Raw genomic sequence first — 15,941 nt, 5'->3', positions numbered from 1 at the left:
AGGGGTGAAAATGGAAAAAAAAAAATATAAAACAATAGCCAATGTCCCGAGAATAAGCGTCCATTATTTCACCATGGAGACGAGAATTATGCAATATTGTATTTTACGATTAAATGAGTTTTGATAATATGTATATGTATAATTATTAAAGAAAATTTTATGTGAATAAACAGATGACTGTTTGTTAACTACACATATCTGTTTAAATAAATTTTTTTTAATTTATCATTTGAATTATATTTTACATATAACTTTTTGAATATTTGTGCTTTTCTTTTTCAAGTATTTATTTTTTTTTATAACGTAAAGTTGGTTTAAAATTTATATATATATTTATAGTTGCACTTATTTATAACATAAAGATCTAACAAAGTTTATTCAACTTTCTCGCTGGACACATGTCACATGTCAAAATGTCACGTTGCTCTTTATGAAAATTAAAGACACAAGTAGATAAGTCACTGTATGATCAGACATGAATCAAAACTTGTGCAAATCCACTGAGCTTTTTTTTATATCTTAAGAATTATATTATTAAAAATTTTTTGATTTATTTTTCATTAATAAACAAATTCAAATGTTTGTAAAATATTTTTTTTAATAATTATTAGTATTTTTTAAAATATCAAACACTTTTAAAAATACATGAAAAGTTTTGTGATAAATTTTCATTATTTTTTTTCAACTTAGTATACAATAAAAGATGATAAACAAAAATGACATAATAAAAAAAGAAAATGTTTAAAGTCCATCTCAATTAGCAGAGATACAAAATGTTTTAAAATAATAATATTAAAAGTGTGCTAAAAACTCGTCAATTAATTTAACTGAAGACTAAAATCTCAAGGTATATAGCAGTTTTGATAACGAGTTTACACAGTTTATAAAGTTATATACAGAATATTACATATACTTCACTTTCATGGTAGTACTTGTAAAGTTTCTGACCCGAGTAGTGAAAATTCTTTTGATGTCTGACTAAAGGACTTGTACCAATTAAGTACTAGGAAGAGACGAATATACCTTAATATTTAAGAGGATAAATTCTTTTATTTTTATCAATAAAAAAAAAATAGAAAAATTTAATAATAATAATAATAGTATTTATGTAAAATATAAATAAATATATTTTTAGAAATTTTTCTTTGATGATTATATTAAAGTTTTTAGATATTTTTATTTAATAAGTTTTGTGGCCTCCATTTTGTTGAATGTTTGAGGGTGGGTGCCTGTAGTCACCCTCTTCACCATCACCTAGGCGACGGCTTGAGAGGGATTCTTGTGTGCTCTTGTATTTGCCACGTATAGTGGTATATACATATATACTATTAACTTTTATATATATATACACTGTAGTTGTGTATAACGATGAAATCCCCAGAGGGCTGCTCTTCGCCCGATTGGCGGCAGTGGACTATCGACCAACCCGACTCAGCCAGAGTTCTCTTTGTTTCAATATTCAACCCTCTTTGTTACTCTTCATGCACTACTTTCATCCACACTTGAAATCTCAGTAATATAAACCCTCGAATATGTGCCTCAGTAATTACTTTTTTTTTTTTTTTTTTTTAATTTAGAAATCGATTCTTTCATTGCGTGAATCAAATTTTATATATCGTATATTTTTTTTAAGTCGAAAAAAATGTATTAAAAAATAAATAATATATATACTTTTAAAGTTTTTATATGACTTAATAAAAAAATATATAAAATAATTATTGAAACTAAATTTAATTGATTTTTTAAATATTAATAAATTTTCTTTATTTATTTTATTGTATTTAAAATTAATCTCTTTTGTTGAATAATATTTTTTTATATTTTTACGTGTTATGAATTATGATGACGTTAATTTAAATAATGATTAATGCTATGATGAAATTTTTCTAAACAACAATAAATTTATTTAAATTTTAAATCAATAAAAAAAAAAAAAGTTTTAATGAATCTGTAAAATTACGTAAATAAAAATAAATTTCGATTCAACATTTGAGTATTTTATGTAAAGAAAAAAAAGTAATAATAAAAAAGAAGAAAAAAAAAAAAACTTTGTCATTTTCCTAAGCGAAGTAAATCATACTTTATCCAAGAATAAGTATAAAAATACATGAATGCACCCTTTGATGTTCGCATCTACATTATGTATATATATAATATATAATATAGATATACACACGAGTGTCTCGCGGGGACACAGTGTTGTCGGTCTCTATTGTTCATTGAAATAATGGAAATATTGTTGTGAGTCGTTTCCCGATGGGACACAAGTGTGTCCCACAGGACTAAAATTCACCAAGAAAGAAGAAAACAACAAAAATATATTTAAAAAACAAAAAAATATTCAGAAAAAACACAAAAAAAAAAAAACAAAATACAATACTACTAATGTATATAATATATATAAAAATAATTTGTTGTAATAAAGTAAAAAAAAATATATATTGGAAAATAAAATAGTAAATTTAATTTGTTATAAAAAAAAAAAAATACTTGGACAAATTACGAAATGTCTAAAAAATATAATCCAGGGATAACACCAAGTTTCATTAATCTAAGAGCCGATTGCATTTTTTATGTTGCAAAAGATATATTTTTACTATGCATGAGGGTTGAGGATAAAAAAAAATAAATGTCCAATGAGGGGGTTGGTTTCAATCTCGACCGAGGTCGTGGCCATCTAATCACACGACTTTTCTCGTAATCAGATCGTTGGTCGGACAATTCATTCTGAGCCACTGCAAACTCCTTTTTTTTTTCTCTTTTCTTTTCATTCTCTTTTTTTTTTTTTTCAATATCCTGTCATTTGTATCTCTGCCAATTTATTTCTCTTTTATATTCAACAACGCTTATTGAAGGGACGTCGATGACATAACTTTTTTTTTTTTTCTTTTTTTTTAATTCGAGAGTGTGTGTATGTGTGTACTTTGCTTTAGTTGTCGGGCATTTTGAAACTGTCAACTTCAATCATAAAACAGAGACAAAATGTCCAATGGGAAAATAGCTTAACCAAAACCACACATAATTAAATCTCAATTGAAAATAATCATTGCTTGTATAATAGAAAGATTGCAAAACCTTTGAAGTCATATACTGTAATATAGATATCTTTTTTATCAGTTAAAAGCTTCTTATACCAATTAGAATCGATAAATCGTTTTTTTATTATGAATTTTTTCGTTTTAATGAAATTCTACTTTATGATATTTTTTAATAGATTATATATCAATATGTGTATGTTCATTTTATTGAGAGAAAATTCAAAACGATAAAAAATATTTATGCTCGAGTATCAAGGGCCTATATCCAACTTTATAAATATGTATGCAAATTTTTTTTGATTATCAATAAAAATACTTAATTTATAATTAATAAAAATGATTAAAAATATTTCTAAAAATAATAAAAATTCAAGATGATTGTCATCATGAAAAAAAAGCTTTTTTATAATTACTAAAAATTGTTTATATATTTTTTTTTCTTTTTCAATATCTATGCTACCCTAAAAAAAATTATTCAACCCAAAATTTAAGACTTATGGTTTCAACTTGATGATATATTTATCACTCAAACAATATTACAATTATCTCAGATCACAAAGAAGACGTAGGTATACTTTGATGTCACCAGGGGCTCAATCTCTATGTGCGCGTATCAAAGTAAGAAGATTTATATCAACATTGTCAGATAGACGCGTACACGTGTAACACTTACTATGCTAGTCATTGAGCTTTTTATATTCCACCCAACATTTTCAATAATAAACGTATATTCTCATTAACATTGTATTCAATGCTTTCGCGATTCTTTTTTTTTTCCGAAGCCCGCACAATTAATTGCAGAAGCCTTCACAAGTTCTCAAATATATACGCGACCAAAAAACAACTACAAAAATATAATAATTGTTTTTCTTCAAGTATTAATTTCATCATTAAAATAAAAAACAAGTTATAAAATTGTCAATAAATTATTTATGAAAAAAAAAAACTTGTAAATTATTTTATCCTCAAAATGATAATAAGATTTAAAATTAAAGATAAATTATATAGAAAGAGGTATAAGAGTGTATATATTACACACAATTGATTTGATATAAAAAAAAAAAATTAAATATATAAATAAAATAAAAAAAAACATACCCAAGAAAAATATCGCACGACTCGCAATTTGTTTCAAGATGATATCATCAAAGTGGCTCTTTCTCTCGTTGGGGGGATACTCGAGACTTGTGCATTCGTGAATGGGCATTGGATAGAGAACGGGATCATCCAGGGCATCTGAAAGCAAGACAAAAAGATATATTAGTTCTGAGGACAGAGGGATCTTGAGAAAATAAAGAGAGAAATATAAGAAATAAAATAAAAACAAAAAAAAAAAGGTATGCATGGAGGTAAATGAAGAAATACAGTAAACATTTTTAAGACAAGTCTCAATTCGTTCAGTTGGCAAGTTACTCAAGACGAAAGACTTGATTTCTTGTAAATTGTATAATCAACATAAAACAATTGAATTTGTATTTATTTGTTTTCTTAATTTTATTTATTTTTCATCTATTTATTTGAATCTTTTATTTATTTAGTAAATGTTACATAATAATTATTTTTTGTTAAAAGTATTTTCTAAAATCCCTATAGACAAACTTGTACTAGTTTCTAGATAAATTGTCAGTTGAATATACAAATGTATTATTCAGATAAGTGACACTTGTAGATTGACGCAATTATTCACCAACAGTTGTTGACTTAATTTGATAAAATTTATCCACGATTTTCAAGTCAATTTTGAGGCAGATATAAAAAAAAAAAAAACATTTCTTTTTTTTCAATATCTTAATTGTCTTTGAGTTATTGTTGAAGAGGTCATTAAGCTATCAAGACAGAAGCTTTGTAATGAATATATTGTTTGGAAAATTATATTATAAAAACATACTGAAATTAAATAATAAAATTTAACAAACTGACATATAAAAATAAAAGAAAAATTTAAATATCAAATAATTCAATTTTATCCCACGCTTCAAGCCTTTTAGTTATTCGTTTTAAAAAAAATTGATTTGAAAGGCATTCAATGACTGCAGCTTCAATATTTTTGACATCTTTTCTATCAGCTGTCATTATTGGAAGACAAACACAACCAGCAAATATACTATATATTTCATATTTATGAATTAATTTTATCAAACCATCCATGCTTGGTGGTAAAGTTTTGCAGCCAATTTTTTTCATTGTCATTGTTAAAACATTCAAATATTCTTGTAGAATTTCATCACGATGATTGATAAATACATCTTCTGATAAGCTTGTATGAAGAAAATAATTTAAATCGATTGCAGGAGATTTGTAAACAGGTTGTTGAAAATCCAGCTTAAAAAAGAAATAACAATAATAAATTATTTAATTATCAAATTAATTTATATACTTACAAAAATGTGACCATCAACTTGGTTATTATTATCATAATGAAATAACATATTATTAATCCAAAAATCACCATGATTAATAACATTAAATTCATTTTCATTGACTATAGTTTTTTTGGCTATTAAATTATACAAATTATCAGATATTTTTGATAATTTATCTTGATATTTCTGACCAAGATTAGGCCACGAACTAACTACTTTACCAAATAATTTCATTGTACTATCAATAAATTCTTTCCATTCTTTCAATTCATCAGTAATATAAAAAAATCCTTTATTGTATTGTTTTTTACAATTTGGATTCTGTCGAATAAAAATTATAAAATATATGTTTATAGTATTTTTAAAAAAATTATGTAAAAAAATGTACCTTTTCAACAAGTGCAACAGAACTTGCATGAAACTTTGCTAAATTTCTAATGGCAAATAAACTATGCTGAAGATCAAGACCAGCTCGTTTATCAACTAAACGAAAACCTGATTCTATCAAATCTTCCATAATAATAACATCTGGTGAATGATCTTGTCCATAAAAATATTCACTACAAAGTTTAGTACCATCATCAAGAATTTTTTCCATTTCTTTTAACGTTGATGTCATCATCATTATTTCCGTATTAAAAACACCCATTTGTTCAATCTTTAAATGAAAAAAAAATAATAACAAAATTATCAAAAATATATTATTTAATTAATTTTGTTTTTTTATATTAATATCAAAGACAAATAATATTTTTTAAATAATTTAAGTACTTACTACTTCTTTGTTTCTGCCATTTTTTACTTGAGCAATCTTCACAATCAATGATTTTTTTTTAAATAATTTTTTTGATTTTTCATTTATTGTAAAATCCACAATTAAACGAATTATTAAACTAGTAAAATTATCAGCTTCACCACTAGCTCGTTTTGAATTTATATTAACAACACAAATTGAATCGTCATTTTCAATATTTTTCAAAATTTTTTCTATGAATTTATGATCAAGCCATGAAGGTAAAATTTGATCCATATTATTTTTAGTATAAATAAAAATTTAAATAATTAGATTTATAATTCATAATTTTTATAAATATTACAATTCCAAGGAAGACTGACTTTTCACAAAGACCCGTTAGAACTAACTAAATAATTCTTTAGGCTATCGTTTTTATAATATTCCTTGAAAGTTAATAATAATTATCGTAATGTTGCATGACAAGTTTTTAAACATATATGTGATTTTTAAATCAAGTGACATTAACAACCATATTTAGGTAAACTGCCTTCATCACTTGTATATATAAATAAAAATAAACATCTTACGAAAATTATAAAATTGTTATATTGCTATAATAATAAATTATTTATTTTTTTTTTTACATACGAGTATGTTTGTTTAAATGCCAAATTGGCCAAACAAGTAACAACTACTATAATAAAAACTTAACAAATTAACAGATAAAAAATAAAAATAAAAAAAAAATTTAAACATCCAATAACCCCATTTGATCCCACACTTGAAGTCGTTTAGTTATTCGTTTTAAAAATAATGGATTAGAAACAGTATCAACGAGTCCATCTTTATCTGTTAATTCTTCCATATTTTTAGCATCTTTTTTATCAGCTGTTATTATTGGAAGACAAATACAACCAGCAAATATACTATATATTTCATATTTGCGAATTAATTTTTTTAAAACATCCATGCTTGGTGGTAAAGTTTTGCAGCCAATTTTTTTCATTGTCATTGTTAAAACATTTAAATATTCTTGTAAAATTTCATCACGATGATTGATAAATACATCTTCTGATAAACTTCCATGAAAAAAATAATTCAAATCAATTGCAGGAGATTTGTAAACAGGAATTTGAAAATCAAGCTAAAAAAAAAAAAAATAACAATAATAAATTATTTATTTTTCAAATTGTTTTTATATATTATATACTTACAAAAATATGACCATCAACTTGGTTATTATTATCATAATGAAAAAACATATTGTTAATCCAAAAATCACCATGATTAATAACATTAAATTCATTTTCATTGACTATAGTTTTTTCGGCTATCAAATCATATATATTATCAGATATTTTTAATAATTTATCTTGATATTTTGGACCAAGATCAGGCCACGAGCCAACTACTTGAGCAAGTGATTTCATTGCATTAACAGCAAATTTTTTCCATTCTTTCAATTCATTGGTAATAAAAAATAATCCGTTACTATATTTTTTTTTACAACTTGGATCCTATGAAAGAAGAAAAAAATTAATACAAAACATGTCTAATATAATTTAAAAAAAAAAAAAACAAACTTGCCTTTTCAACAACTGCCACAGAACTTGCATGAAATTTTGCTAAATTTTTAATAGCAAGTAAACTATGCTGAAGATCAAGGCCAGCTTGTCTATCAGCTAAACGAAAACCTAATTCTGTTAAATCTTCAATAATAATAGCTGGTGGATTATCTTGTCCATACAAACATTTACCACCAAGTTTAGTATCATCATCAAGAATTTTTTCCATTTCTTGTAATGTTGTTGTCATCATTATTATTTCTGTATTAACAGCAGCCATTTCTTCAATCTTTAAAAATAAAAAATAAATACATAATAATATATTAAATTTAAATTTATAATAATAATTAAAAATATTATAATAATTTACAAGTATTAATAATGATATTTTTTAAATAATTTATGTACTTACTATTTCTTTGTTCATGCCAGCAGTGAGATTAGCAACCTTGACAATCAATGATTTTTTTTTAACTAATTTTTTTGATTTTTCATTTACGGTATAACTAACAACTAACCGAAGTACTTCACTGGTAAAATTATCACCTTTACCACTGGCTAGTTTTGAATTTATATCAACAACACAAATCGAATCGTCATTTTCGAAATTTCTTAGAATTTTTTCTATCAATTTATTATCAAGCCATGTTGGTAATACTTGATCCATGTTAATTTTTTCCTTATTTATAAATAAGAGTCAAAAGAATTGGGTTAATTAACTTGAATGATAATATACTTGTAAATAAATATAATATATACAAATGCAATGACGACTGACTCAATGCAAAGAACTGCAACAACTAAGTTATCAATTCCGCAGTCAATGTTTTTATAACAGTCTATCAATAGCCTTGTAAATAATTAATGATAATGGTAGGAAAATGTCACTCGACAAGTTTCATACTGAAGATTGAAACTTTGAACATGCACAATTTTTTTAAACTACGTTAATCACTCATATGAATGAAAAAAAAAAAAAAAAAAAAAACACTCTTATTCACTCACACATCTGTTGTTGATAATTCAACACGAAACATTCTCGAGTTTTCATCTTTAATAATATTTTTTCAATTTATATTTTATTGTGTTCAATTAAATTTTCAAGGATGGGTGGCTTCAATCTGACGCGATAATTTTCTCGTTTTAATTTTCATATCGTTTATTAATATTTCAAATTATATTTGTCAATAAATTGTCTCAAGAAAATTATTAAATAATTGATTTTTTTATAGCAAATGAAAAATTTATTTTTTAAATTTTATTATCAACTTTTACATACTAATTATATCTGCATTTAAATGTCAAACTATTAAGACAAAAAAAAAATTTTTTTAATTATTAAAAATATTAAAAAATATTACGTAATTTTAATTTGAATAAATATTCAATAATAAAAAATATAATAAACACGTGTAATTGCAAGTATGTTAATTATATGTTAATTATACTTTTAATAACTATGAAGAATAAAAGAAAATTTTATTTATTTAAGTGAATATTGATAATATGTTTTATAATTTTCATGAATTTTTTTTATTTTTGGATTTTTTATTTTATTGGACAAATTGAAGATTACATAAGACCTTCAATCAATGTTTTTAGTCAATTACTGTGTCTTGAAGTATTTATTCTGGTATGTTTAATTGTATGTCTTTTATAAATAACATATGATATCATCTTATGACCTTGTCATTCTGCAACATAAATTAGTTTAAAGAGACGGAGAATTTTGTTTAAAACATAATTCCATATTAGCTGTTTTGAATTAGATGTTAGAAAAAAAAATGTGATAAGCAAAAATGTATTATCAATTATAATTTTGTCAGAAATGTTTAAATTAACTAAGTTTAAATGAATAAACAAAAATTTTTTTTTAAATTATAAGTGAATTATACTTCTGCAATTTTTTTATTCACAACAATAGTACAATATTAAAATAATTTAAATATCCAACAAGCCTTGTTCATCCCAAATACGAAGATGTCTACTTATTCGCTTCATAAATCTTGGACTATATTCTTCTATAAAGTTTCCATGAATTTTAGAATCTTCATCGTCCATTATCCAGTCAGGAAGTAATACACAACATACAACTACACCGTAAATTTCATATTTATGAAGTAATGTTTTTAGATAATCCATGCTAGGTGGTAAAGTTTTACAGCCAATTTTTTTCATGGTTGTAGTGAGAACATACAGATACTGTTCAAGTAGTTGATCCATATGGTTAATAAACACATTTTCAATTAAATTTCCATATAGAAAATAATGTAAATCTAGTGCTGGTGATTTATACGTACAACATTGAAAATCAATCTGAAAAAAAATACGTAAGAATTTTCTAATACACCTAATTATTTCATATATATACTCACAAAAATATGGCCATCAACTTTTTTGTCCTTATTATAATGAAATAACATATTGTTGATCCAAAAATCACCATGATTAATAACATTAAATTCATTTTCATTCAATTTTGTCTTTTCTGCTATCAAGTCATAAAAATTTTTCGACATTTTTAACAATTTTTCTTGATATTTTTTACCAAGATCTGGCCACGATGCAACAGCTGTAGCAAGTGATTCCATTCTATCAGTATGAAATTTCTTCCATGTTTTCATTCCATTTGTATTGAAAAAAAGTCCTTTGTTGTATATTTTTTTACAATTTGGATCCTGATAATTAATTATTCATTATATGAACCACCAATACACTATTTGAATTTTAATTATTGAACAACATAAAATATGGCTCACCTTTTCAACAACAGCAACAGAGCTTGCATGAAATTTTGCCAAATTTTTAATAGCAAGTAAACTATGCTGAAGATCAAGACCAGCTTGTTTATCAGTCAAACGAAAATCTGATTCTGTCAAGTCCTCCATGATAATAGCTGGTGGATTTTTTTGACTATATAAACACTTGCCAAAAAGTTCAGTATCTCCCAAAAGTTTTTCCATTTCTATCAGAGTTGACGTCATCATGTTTATTTCTACATCTACAATGTTTCCCTGTTCTACCTTTAAAAAATATTATATATTATTTCAAGTTGCAATGCTTCAAGTGCACAATTGTGATTTAATTTATTTCAAATATATATACTTACCATTTCTTGTGGTACACCTTGATCAACATGAATAATTTTAGCGATAAATGATCGCTTCTTGACTATTTTCATAGAATTATATTTTTTTGTATACTCAATGTTTAATCGAAAAATATCACCCAAATAATTATCACCTTCTTCATTCACTGGTTTTGAATTTATTCCAACTACGCGAATTGTATCACTATCTTCATATTTTTTTAGTATTTTTTCTAATAATTCAATGTCCAACCATTGTGGTATATTTTTTGCCATCGTGATAGTTAAAATTTATATTTATCAATTCACAATATTTATTTTAATAAGCACAATCACAAATGACTTTGAACAAAGAATTGTAAGAACTAACTTGATAATTTTTTCAGGTATATGTGGTTTTTATAGTAGTCTTGCTTAAGTCAATAATCATAATTATAAAATCTTTGCAAAACAACTTTAAACATGTATCATTCAAACTGATTTAGTGATATTAATAATCATATTATACCAATTGACTTAATCATTTATATAAAACAAAAAACGTTTTTATTAAATTACATACGCGCATGTAGATAATTTATTATTTAACTATAAAAATTCTTGAGTTATCTTGACATTTTTTTCCAATTATTAATATTTGAATATGTATATTTATATATTTTCAAGGATTGCACAAGGAGTGGCATGTTCTATCTAAAGCAATAAATTTTAATTTATAGTGTTTTTCAATATTTTACAAGTTAATAAAAAATTTAATTTTCATATTTTATTATAATATGATATATTTTTAGACATGAAATTGTAAAAAATTATTTAAATAATTGAGTATAAAGAGTTTTGATGATTTTTAAAGTATTCGTTTATTATAGTTGAATTGTATTAAATTAATTTTAATGCTATTTTATTATTTGATTTTATGAATTATGTTTAATTTTAATTTTACGATATTAAGTGACAACAGAGGTGTTTATACACTCAAGATGAGAATGCAACTGACTCCAAAAAAGGGCCAAGACGCTATGCAGTTCGTGGGCCTTGGCGTCATAAAGAAAATCTGGGAAATTCTAAAAGGATCCAGAGCGGCGCCAAAATGCCCAAGGGTCGTTGTGGGTCCGAAAGATTTTTCAAGATATTTTTAAACTTTATTTACCAATTTAAATATTTACTATAACATTAGCTTATGTTGAAAATTTTACAACACAAATTTAATCTTCATTATTTTTAAAGTTTCTCAAAAAAATTTGTTGCAAAAACTTATTGTTGGGTCATGAAAATATTACATACATTACGCAAATTGTATTACTGCAATTGAACTCAATGATTCTTTTTAGTTTGAGCATAATTCTAGAGACAATATAATTGTATATATTTATCATATATATTTATACGTACGTTGAAAATTGCTTGAAGCAACTGAACAAACTTTTGCGTGCAGACATATATATGTACTCTCTTTGTACACTTATATATATTCGTAATGTCATAATCCAGTATCATCAAGAAAAAAAAAAATATTTTAAATGACTTGGAACTGTATATGCTCATACATAGTCAACCAATTCATATCAGCTAGCTAAAGACCTAAAGTAATTTAATTTTTTTTTTTGAAAAAATACTGTTTATTATAATGTTCATAATAAATATTTAAAATTATATTAAACTTTAAGTTTTTAATTACCAACTTTAATTGATTAATAAAAAAAAAATGCTTAGGAAGTTAAACAAAATGCAACTTATGTTATTTAATTAATGTCTGATCACATAGTGCATTTACCTACTTATGTCGTTTATTTCATTTAAATCAATTTCCCCAACTATTTATAATTGATAATAGAATATTTCAATTTCAAAAATCAATAAGCCATTTGATTTTTTTTATAAACCAATAATTTAACATTTCCCTATTTTATTTTCAAATAATAAATACACAATTTTTGTGCTATTTATTATTGTTAAAAATATATTTTAAGCTGAAGAGAGTTTTAAAATTTTAATAAAATCTGGTAAACTTTTAACACACACACATGTATATAAATAAAAATAACACATTTACACAACAACATATATTATATACTGGTTATAAATCGTTAATACAGATCGGCACGCGATCCCCGGCTCGTTATGTTGATGCATGGTGGATTCTGATATCCCGGGGTGTTACGGTAGCTTCTTAGCTATCTTTGCTCGTGGTACCCACAGGGTTGAGAAATACACACATTTATATACATATAACACCTATATCCATACACTCATTTATTTACTATATATATAGTTAACGTTACATGCAACTTTTTTTATTTTATTATTTTTTTTTTTGCCTTGTTCAATCGCAAAAGCTTGGATAATAACGGTGAGATCTTAGATAACAAATAATATTAATTATGAGGATTGGTATGAGGTGCTGCAACTGGTGTTATACTGACACTTGGGTCCAGGTTTAAGTCCATATCACCCTGGGGACTCTTGCTTGAATATATATGTATACCCAAGAAAAGATGAGAAATGAAATTTAAAAAAAAAAAAAATTGTTTGCTTCTTGACTTACACAATATAACCAAACGGTCTACTCAACTTTGTTTAATCTTTACAAATATTATAACTAAATATTTTATCAAAATGATGGATTAATTCACTAATTTAGAAAATTAATTATCAAATAAAAATATAAATAAAACTATCAAATATTTTTGATTTTTTTTTTTTAAATCAAAAAAGATCTTGTAACAGATTAAAATTTGAAATAAAAATGTTGGTTTTTTTTTTTTGTTTTTGATGATGATAATAATGAGATAATAATATGGAAAAAAAAAAAAAAAAAAGTCATCATCTTTGGGTGAAAGTGAGCAACGCTGTAGGTAGTCATATGAGCAAAGTATAAGTGGTATAGGTAGTCAGGGTGGACGTTTAACATATTACCAGCTACCAGTGTTATTAATGCGACGAGTGTAAAGGCGCGTTTGGAGTCAGTTTCTGCTTGTTGCCCACGTAGATGTTTAAATATATTTATATACATATAATATTATTATGGTATATACTATATCGGCAAAGTATTCTTGGGGCCCACCCGGGGGGTTTTTTTCTCGTATTTAAGAGTCAAGCTATCATAGTCCACTGAGGATACTAGATGTAGGTATTGAGATTTGATACGTTGTTCAAACGACAGGAAATATGCTGTAGAGTAATACGAGACTCGGAAATACATCCTAGAGTCACATATCTATTATCTAGTATTTGATAACTTGATAGTATAAAATATACATATTTAATATAATTCCAAGAAAAGAGTTATTTTGTTTTTTTTTTTTTTTTTTGTATATGAATATTTTTCATTGTAAAATTATGTTTTTCAAATATGAAATATTTTTGATTCTGCAAAGGGTTGTTTAAAATGCAAATTAATTTGTGATAATAAATTTCGATAATTGTTAATTTTAAAAAAATTAAAAATTACTAATTAATAATAATTTTATTTGTGATTTAATAAATTTTCTAATGTTTTTGTTTTTTTGATATGTTTCAGGTATCAATATACAGAAAAATACACGCGCCAGTATTCAACTCAATCACCATCACCCTGATCCACATTTAAATATAACCAGGATTCAGAAAATGAAAAATTACTGCCTGCACAAATACAATATGAAATGGACTCATCAAATTCATCATCGAGTACCAATTCATCTCAAAAAATCACATTGGACTTGTAAAAAAAAAAAATTCATAAAAAAATATAAAATTATTAAAAAACATAATTATTGCACAAAATTTTTTAATAAATACAAGTAAAAAATCACCAATTTGTGCATATATGAATTAAATTATTATATATAAAGAGTGATATATAAAAACTATAAATAAAAAAACATAAAATTATAAATATAGATAAATAATTATATATATAAATAAAAAAATTAAACAAGAAAAGTAATATTTACTTTTAAAAAAAAGCAAAAAAAATTGACGTAATAAAATGAATTATTGTTGACAATTGCATTTGACAATTATTTAATCATTATTTTTATTATAATGATTAATTAATTATTACGATAATTAAAAAAAAAAAAAAACCCAACAAAAAAAAATAAGTAAAAAAACCAATTGTAATATAATGAAAAAAAAAATGGGTAAAATTTTGTTGAAAAAAAAAAAATATCCAATTGTTAAAAATCTTATAGTAGTATTTTGAATTTTAGTGTGAATGAAATTTGTGATGTGTAGGTTTGGAAAAGCCACGTTGTACGACTTCCGGAATATTTATACAATATTTATTTATTTTTTTTTTTTCTGGTAAAAACAACAGCGGATGCACCTGACTCGTGTCCAAGAAAAGGCTTAGCTTGTTTGATGAGAAAAGATGAGAATAAATATATAATTGTTTTTTTATTTTTTTTTTATTTCTATGTTATATTTTATTTTTTTGTTCATTCAAAAAGTCGACAACACAGGGCTCGTTAATTATTCTGTGGGCCAAGGCGTACGCTCCCGGAATACGCGTCGCGTGTACATATAGTATATATTGAATTTTTATTTTATTTTTTTTGTATTTTTTAAGCAAATTGTGCTGTATATAAAATCATGAAAGATATACAGTATGCGCATGATTGCTATCATTCTGCGTGAGGCACAGCATGAAGTTTTCATTTGAGAACACCCACGCTTGCTCAGCAGGGTAGAAAATAGTGGGAGTCAACAACTTTAAGAATAAAAAAAAAATTTAAAAAACATAATATTTAAAAAAACTAACATTCTATAAATATTTGAGCATCCTATTACAATTATAAACATTTTTTCTAGCCAAAAATCAAATAAATAAATAAAAACGATATTATATTTTCTGGAAAATTATATTATATCGAAAAATCTAATAACAATTGACCAAAATAATAAATAAATAAATAAAAAATACCGAAAATAAAATAGGGTATCTATTATCAAATAAATAAATAGCCAAATTTTTTTATCAAATCGATTCAGGTGCATCCTCTGATAAAGATAGAAAAAAAAAATTAACTAATTAAAAAAAACCCAACTTCTGTAAATTATTATCGTGTAAAAAAAAAAAAGAAAAAAAAAAACCTTGTTGTAATATAATGATTTAAGAAAATGAAAATAATATTAAAAAATAATATTAATAATTCTACTAAAACTAAT

The 15,941-nt window shown here is 24.4% G+C and overlaps 3 protein-coding genes across 5 annotated transcripts in view; 1 reads left to right on the top strand and 2 right to left on the bottom strand.

The window, feature by feature from the left end:
* Window positions 1-15,268, top strand: part of LOC122847579 (transcription factor Sox-2-like) — a 207,752-nt gene extending 192,484 nt beyond the window's left edge. For 2 of the 3 annotated variants that reach the window (XR_006373382.1, XM_044145372.1), the window contains one exon: window positions 14,311-15,268. Coding sequence is in view for 1 of the 3 variants with exons in the window: in XM_044145372.1 (XP_044001307.1) it covers window positions 14,311-14,368 (58 nt within the window). In the remaining 2 variants the exon portion in view is untranslated. The remainder of the gene's footprint in view (window positions 1-14,310) is intronic. The other variant, XR_006373385.1, reaches the window with a different exon arrangement.
* LOC122847581 lies at window positions 4,157-6,548 on the bottom strand. The gene is made up of 4 exons (XM_044145376.1): window positions 6,177-6,548; window positions 5,790-6,059; window positions 5,420-5,722; window positions 4,157-5,360 (listed from the first exon to the last, which is right to left on the bottom strand). The coding sequence occupies exons 1-4, from the start codon at window positions 6,429-6,431 to the stop codon at window positions 4,980-4,982; spliced, it is 1,209 nt and encodes a 402-aa protein (XP_044001311.1). The 5' UTR covers window positions 6,432-6,548; the 3' UTR covers window positions 4,157-4,979.
* On the bottom strand, window positions 6,436-8,825 carry LOC122847580. Its single transcript, XM_044145375.1, has 4 exons — window positions 8,115-8,825; window positions 7,725-7,991; window positions 7,352-7,654; window positions 6,436-7,281 (listed from the first exon to the last, which is right to left on the bottom strand). The coding sequence occupies exons 1-4, from the start codon at window positions 8,367-8,369 to the stop codon at window positions 6,886-6,888; spliced, it is 1,221 nt and encodes a 406-aa protein (XP_044001310.1). The 5' UTR covers window positions 8,370-8,825; the 3' UTR covers window positions 6,436-6,885.
* Window positions 15,269-15,941: the final 673 nt, after the last annotated feature.

The sequence above is a fragment of the Aphidius gifuensis genome, linkage group LG1 (genome assembly GCF_014905175.1).
Source record: "Aphidius gifuensis isolate YNYX2018 linkage group LG1, ASM1490517v1, whole genome shotgun sequence".
Classification (NCBI taxonomy): domain Eukaryota; kingdom Metazoa; phylum Arthropoda; class Insecta; order Hymenoptera; family Braconidae; genus Aphidius; species Aphidius gifuensis.
This window is presented reverse-complemented; position numbering and strand designations above follow the sequence as displayed.